The following is a 7,500-nucleotide window of genomic DNA, read 5'->3' as shown; positions in this document are numbered from 1 at the left end:
ATATATATATATATATATATATATATATATATATATATATATATATATATATATATATATATATATATATAATATGAGGTAATGTCTCTGTAGTGGTGCTTATCATGAAGACTTTACACTGTTTTGATGCTTGTTCATGCTGGCATTTTGATGAACCCCGGGTGCACATGATGAGAAACTTCGTCTGCCAAGAGAATGACAGTCCTCTCGAAATATAATTAGGGATATTTTGACAAGGAGGAGCGTGAATTTGAAACCTCTCGTCTGCACTGACTCTCTGGGGGAGTGAGCGGAGAGACAACTCATGGCCGTCATTGACAGACTGTCACATTCATAGCAAGCCCGTCCTCGTGGTCGAGGAAAGTGTCCCAGCTGTATGTGCCTTCCTGTAGACTCGTGTCAACGAGTGTGTTTTGGAGCTGCTGTCTGAGGAAAATAAGACTGCACAAGCCCCAGTGTCCTTAGGTCTAAATATAGGTTTAACAGTAGCTTGATATCTAAATATAGGTTTAACAGTAGCTTGATATCTAAATATAGGTTTAACAGTAGCCTTATGTCTAAATATAGGTTTAACAGTAGCCTTATGTCTAAATATAGGTTTAACAGTAGCTGTATGTCTAAATATAGGTTTAACAGTAGCTTGATATCTAAATATAGGTTTAACAGTAGCCTTATGTCTAAATATAGGTTTAACAGTAGCTTTATGTCTAAATATAGGTGTAACAGTAGCCTTATGTCTAAATAGGTTTAACAGTAGCTTGATGTCTAAATATAGGTTTAACAGTAGCTTTATGTCTAAATATAAGTTTAACAGTAGCTTTGTGTCTAAATATATGTTTAACAGTAGCCTTATGTCTAAATATAAGTTTAACAGTAGCTTGATATCTAAATATAGGTTTAACAGTAGCCTTATGTCTAAATATAAGTTTAACAGTAGCTTGATATCTAATAGGTTTAACAGTATAGCCTTATGTCTAAATATAAGTTTAACAGTAGCTTGATATCTAAATATAGGTTTAACAGTAGCTTTATGTCTAAATAGGTTTAATTGTAGCCTTATGTCTAAATATAGGTTTAACAGTAGCTTTATGTCTAAATATAGGTTTAACAGTAGCTTTATGTCTAAATATAGGTTTAACAGTAGCCTTATGTCTAAATAGGTTTAACAGTAGCTTGATGTCTAAATATAGGTTTAACAGTAGCTTTATGTCTAAATATAAGTTTAACAGTAGCTTTGTGTCTAAATATATGTTTAACAGTATAGCCTTATGTCTAAATATAGGTTTAACAGTAGCCTTATGTCTAAATATAGGTTTAACAGAAGCCTTATGTCTAAATATAGATTTAACAATTCAATTCAATTCAATTCAAACTTTATTTCAGACGCAAGCAAGCGCAGGTCCATATAAAACAAGACAAGACATAAAATACATAAAAATACATTATAAATGCAAAGACAACACTAAAATAAATACAAAGCATCATAAAACATAGAGGCTCTTTCTCCAATGTCGCCACAAAGGAGAATAAAACCTGGTGTTGCTTAAAGCAGGATTGGTTAAGGCCACAATAACCCTGTTGTCAGAGGCATCTAATCGACACATGAATCTGTACATGAGATTTCTCAAAAGTGCATTTAGTGTGGGTATACCCATAGTGACAAACAGCTGACTGGCACTATGCCAACGAGGGACTCGCAAGAGCAGTCGTAGAGCATCATTATAAGCCACATGAAGTTTTTTCATGCTGCTTTTTCTGTAGCTGCCCCACAGGTGAGCAGTGTACAGTGGCGTACAGTACGTTCTGAACAGTGACACTTTGACATCAGCTGGACACATATGGAATTTACGTATCAACATGTTTGCCTGGGCGTACAGTTTACGTCGCTGTGTCATAATATCTTTATCATCAGACATATCATCAGTGATACAACGGCCAAGATATTTAATCTGGTGGCACACTGCGAGGACGTTGCCACTCAAATAAAACTGAGGAAAAATTAACTTGCGGTCTTCTTTACAACGTACAATCATAATGTTACTCTTCTTGGCATTGTAAAGGATGTCACATTCTGCCCCATAGAGAGAACGTTATGTTAAGCAGCTGTTGTAAGCCGGCACTATACGGCGAGAACACAACTAAATCATCCGCATACATAAGGTGATTGAAAATAAATTCACCAACAAGGCAGCCAGTATTGCACATATTTAGACGTTTGGACAAGTCATCCATATAAACATTATAAAAAAAAGGTAAACTGAGAAGACACAGAGTTCCCCCAAGACACCTGCATTTTCTGATGTGCATACCAAAATGCTAAAATTCTAAGGATGAGCCTTGGAACTCCACAGTTCGACAATTTATTAAAAAGTATGTTATGGTTGACTCTGTCAAAGGCCTTGGACGCATCTATAAAACAAGTAAACAGTAGCCTTATGTCCTTATGTCTAATTGTGGTGTTTCTTTTTATTGTTATTCTATTGTTATTGTCATTTTATTTATTCCTGTAACCTATGCAATGCTATGTAATGCTCTATAAATAGTTTATGTAGTTTATTAATAGTTGCAGCAGTAGTAGTAGTAATAATATCAGACGGGAATTTTTTGTGCGTGTATCTACAGGAGGACAATGTATGTACATGTGTTCATGAACAAACTTCCCATGGTGTTTCAGAAGGGATTTGTGTTGAAGGTACAATAGAAAATATGGAGAAAATCTGCCATCCATTTATTTAAACTTTTTTCATTTAATTGTAACTTTTAACCAGGTTATACCCACTGAGATCACAGATCAATTTTACAAGTTAGACCTGGTCAGGACACGCATTAAGTTATAGACAAAGTAACAATAAACACATCTTGTAATCAGCAATACATTTAAGGAATAAGTCAGGAGAAATAGGAGAAAGACTGAGCAGGAAACTGGTCGAGTTGTAAAACAGTCACCACATCTTCGTCCTCCATGGTCATCTTCTTCTTCATCTCCTCCTCAGGTCTTTGCAGAGTCGATGTTCCGCCTGGTGAGAGAGAGGTACGCAGCGCTGGCAGACTCTGCCTCACTCGCCCGTCACAAAGTGCTGGCAGGGATAGTCATGACCAGAGGTGAGGACTGACAGGAAACACTCACACACCTGACAGGAAACACTCACACACCTGACAGGAAACACTCACACACCTGACAGGAAACACTCACACACCTGACAGGAAACACACACCTGACAGGAAACACTCACACACCTGACAGGAAACACTCACACACCTGACAGGAAACACTCACACACCTGACAGGAAACACTCACACACCTGACAGGAAACACTCACACACCTGACAGGAAACACTCACACACCTGACAGGAAACACACACCTGACAGGAAACACTCACACACCTGACAGGAAACACTCACACACCTGACAGGAAACACTCACACACCTGACAGGAAACACTCACACATCTGACAGGAAACACTCACACACCTGACAGGAAACACACACCTGACAGGAAACACTCACACACCTGACAGGAAACACTCACACACCTGACAGGAAACACTCACACACCTGACAGGAAACACTCACACACCTGACAGGAAACACTCACACATCTGACAGGAAACACTCACACACCTGACAGGAAACACTCACACATCTGACAGGAAACACTCACACACCTGACAGCTGGAGAGAGCAGGAAATAAACACTCACACACCTGACAGCTGGAGAGACTGGGTGGGATTTTACTGAACTTTGCTTTTTTGTTTTGTTTTTGTTTTTGTTTTTTTACTGACGATTTTTCTGATTTCTACCCGTTGCGACCATCGGACTTCCCACCCGCAGACACGGCCAATTGTGCCTGTAGGAATGTCTGAGCAAGCCAGAAGTACCACTGCTGGGAATTGAACCCGGGTCTCTGGTAGGCGAGTGCTTTTACCTCGACACTACCCAAACGCACAAGAGACACTTTCATATAATTACATTTACAGTTTCCTGTTCTCTATACGAGGGATCCGCCGAGCAGCATCTTGGTAAACAAACCGCATTTCCGGGGGAAAACGGCGATGGGATCCTACGGAGCCAGCTTTGAGTGCTCACTCTAGCCCCAACTGTGCGGTGTACATTTTAAAAACGGCGACAGTTCACGCAACTCAAACACGACATGCATATATTAACACATTGACTGCCAGCCGTTTTTTTTTTGCTGTAGGTAGCTTCTGCCAAGCCGTTTTTTGAGGATTCTGGCTCATTTTACAAGAGCCGAGGATTCTTTTCTGCTTGGAGTTTGTGAACACAAAGTTCACAAAAGTACTAATAGAATGTGTGCTTTCTCTGTCTAAAAGAGTTAGTTTGTAGAGTTAGTAGTTATGTAGATATTAGCCGTTGAGTACAGCATGGTTTTAGCGTCTGAGAGTGAAAGCTGAGATAATCGCAGTTTTGTGAAATTCAATCAAACAGGCAGAACAGTCACTTTAACCATTTATTTTTGGCATCAGTGAGAGATCAGACATCCAAACAATATAGTTCCGAACGCCCTCTTCTTCAAACTCCTCCCCCCGTGGGCGTGTCTGGTGGATTTCAGCCTGCGTTTGTCACAAGCGAGTGCTCTGCTGCTGCTGCTGCTGCTGCGAGTTTGAGCAGCCTCCCTCCCTGGCAGCGAGTTTGAGCAGCCTCCCTCCCTGGCAGCGAGTGTGGATAGGTCTCACTCGTCTCTTGGGTTTGAGAGCCCCGATGAAGCCCCGTGCGACTCTAGGCTTTATGCTGCCCACCCAGTCCATTTCTGGAACCCCCCACCGCAGCAGCGCGAAAGCGTCCCCGCCTACAGTATGAGAATGAGGCTCGTTCGTTTCTGGGTTTTCGGAATGCGTGCGATTCTGGCCTTTCTGCGGGCGTTTCAAAGTGTGTTTCACCCATAATCTATTATGCAAATTTGCAATCCCCTGTGTGCTGCTGCTGGCGCGGCCGCTCTCGGGCGAGTCTGGTGACTGATGACTGTAAAATCGCCAAGCCATTTCCTTGAGAATGGAGGAAGCAGCCGCGGGAGGCGGCTGCTTTTGGTTGACTTTCTCTCTGTCGGGAGAGCACCGTCGCCACCTAGCTGGTCGGTAAAATAGATTATACACATTCAATACTTCCAATATCTCCATAGGAGACGCGGGGGGCATTGATCCACGTAGCACCGTCAAAAAATTTATTTTTATTTTTTGACGACTCAACTCGTCGTTGGCAGTGAACGGTTGGATTCTGTTTGACGACTCAACTCGTCATTGGCAGTGAACGTGTTAACGAAATGTCTATGGGAAAATAAATGGCGAGTGAAAATCTCTGGTACAGTGCTGAAGCAGGAAGTAGGCGGTCACTTTGCCTCTCTATTGCAGCAGGAACTACCACAGAAGTGGTTTTGAATGACTAGCTACTTTGCCAGGTGTTTATATTCTATGTCTGTGGACCCATTTTGCAGGCACAAAACCTTTACACACACACACACACACACACACACACACACACTTTATGCCCCTGGCCCACATTCGTTTTAAGTCGCAGGTGCGATCCCATCGCAAGATGGTCTCTAGTTTCTCTTGGACGGCACGGTGGCTCAGTGGTTAGCACTGTTGCCTCACAGCAAGAAGGTCCAGGGTTCGAACCCCGGTCCATCCCAGGTCCTTTCTGTGTGGAGTTTGCATGTTGTCCCCGTGTTCGTGTGGGTTTCCTCCAGGTGCTCCAGTTTCCTCACACCATCAAAGACATGTATGTTAGGGTTAATACTCCTGTCAAAGACATGTATGTTAGGGTTAATACTCCTGTCAAACACATGTACTTTAGGGTTAATACTCCTGTCAAACACATGTATGTTAGGGTTCATACGCCTGTCAAAGACATGTATGTTAGGGTTAATACTCCTGTCAGTGCCCCTGACCAAGGCAATGGCAAAAGAACTGGAGTTGGTCCCCGGGCGCTGCACTGTGGCTGCCCACTGCTCCTAGTTCTAGGAAGGTTCCTAGTAGAGGATGGGTCAAATATTTCCCTATGGCGATAAATCAAGGATAACTTAAACTGAAACTTAAGTTTCTGTATACTGTATCTTCCTTTTCTCATTTTGTCGCTTTTCTCCCCCTCTCTCTCTCTCTCTCTCTCTCTCTCTCTCTCTCTCTCTCTCTCTCTCTCTCCTCCCTGCAGGATTTGACCTGAGATCAGCCCAGGTGGTGTGTGTGGGGACAGGGGCGAGGTGTGTGGGCTGGTCCTGGGTCAGCGAGCGCGGCGTGACACTGAGGGACTGCCATGCTGAGGTGGTCACCAGGAGGGCTCTGCTCAGGTTCCTCTACGCTCAGCTGGAGCTGCTGCTCAGGTCAGACGGCAGTCAGCATCTCCTTTAGTCTGAATGGATCTTCAGTTACTTCCATCAGGGGTTTTTTTTTGGGGGGGGGGGGGGGGTTTGGGGGGCATTTTGCCTTTATTTATTTTTAGATAGGACAGTAGGCAGACAGGAAAGGTCGGGAGAGAGAGAGAGAGAGAGAGAGAGAGAGAGAGAGAGAGGGGATGACATGCGGCAAAGGACCGTATGTCGGCCGCGCGAAGCACTGGCGTAGCCAGACTTGGCAGATTGGGTGTTGTGCCACAGAACCATCTGGTGGCGGCCGAAAAGGCGGGCACCAAAAAAGATTTGGCCTTTTCAAGCCAGATTTAGAGGAATATTAAGATAGGACCATATGAACATAACCATCAATGTTTGCTCCTTTTCACACTCATTATTAGCAGGTAGAAGCAGTCAATTAAATTGTATTTTTTGGCAACATGTAAAACCACTTTGGTATCTCAAAAAAGTCTCACCTACTTTTTCCAAAGAGTGTTCTGGTCGGGAAAGAACGCACGTTTGGTTGGCATGCAGGTTTGTCTACTGCAGAGAGATCTGTAGCGTTCTCAGTGTCCTCTGGCTCTGCTGCGGCACGAACCACCGGTGTGTTTTTGGCTGCGTCCCCCCGCTGTTATTAACGTCATTGTTTTTTCGGCTGAATCATCTTCATCATCGTCTGTCTCTCCACTGTCCACCACCAATACAGGTGCAGGAACGGGTGCACTACAAGCCTCACTTGTTGAGGGGGAGGGCGACGAGTCATCTTCTTCCTCGTCAATGCGACGTTTCCTGCCTTAAAAGCTTAAAAGCGAACTCTGTTTCATGTCTTCTTGATTTGGCGCTGCAGCCGCATTTGTTTACTTTACTAGACAGCGTAGCTAGTTTCCCATGATGCTCTGGGGCACAGAGTCATAGGTCAGCGGACAGTCGGACACTTGACAGCTGATGTGTTTTGCAGACAAACAAACAAAAAACTTTATTCCCCCTCCTTTTTTTGGGGGGTGTGCCAGCTGCCTCTTTGGGTGGCACAGGCACACCCTGGTACACCCCGTGGCTACGCCATAGGCGCAAAGGGAAGACCGTTCGTGGTATGCATGCTACCAGGTGAGCTACCAGGACGCACAGTTACTTCCATCCTTCTGAGTGAAGATTCTG

At 43.7% G+C, this 7,500-nt stretch overlaps 1 protein-coding gene across 1 annotated transcript in view; it reads left to right on the top strand.

Annotated features, from left to right (window-relative positions):
- Positions 1 to 7,500, top strand: part of LOC310792231 (double-stranded RNA-specific editase B2-like) — a gene marked incomplete at both ends in the record, with an annotated part of 34,950 nt that overhangs the window by 8,064 nt on the left and 19,386 nt on the right. Inside the window, 2 exons of the mRNA XM_083653959.1 lie at positions 2,994 to 3,102; positions 6,171 to 6,339. Coding sequence (XP_083510085.1) covers positions 2,994 to 3,102; positions 6,171 to 6,339 — 278 coding nt within the window. The remainder of the gene's footprint in view (positions 1 to 2,993; positions 3,103 to 6,170; positions 6,340 to 7,500) is intronic.

Source organism: Poromitra crassiceps (assembly GCF_964638095.1).
Source record: "Poromitra crassiceps genome assembly, chromosome: 17".
In the NCBI taxonomy this organism is placed as follows: domain Eukaryota; kingdom Metazoa; phylum Chordata; class Actinopteri; order Beryciformes; family Melamphaidae; genus Poromitra; species Poromitra crassiceps.
This window is presented reverse-complemented; position numbering and strand designations above follow the sequence as displayed.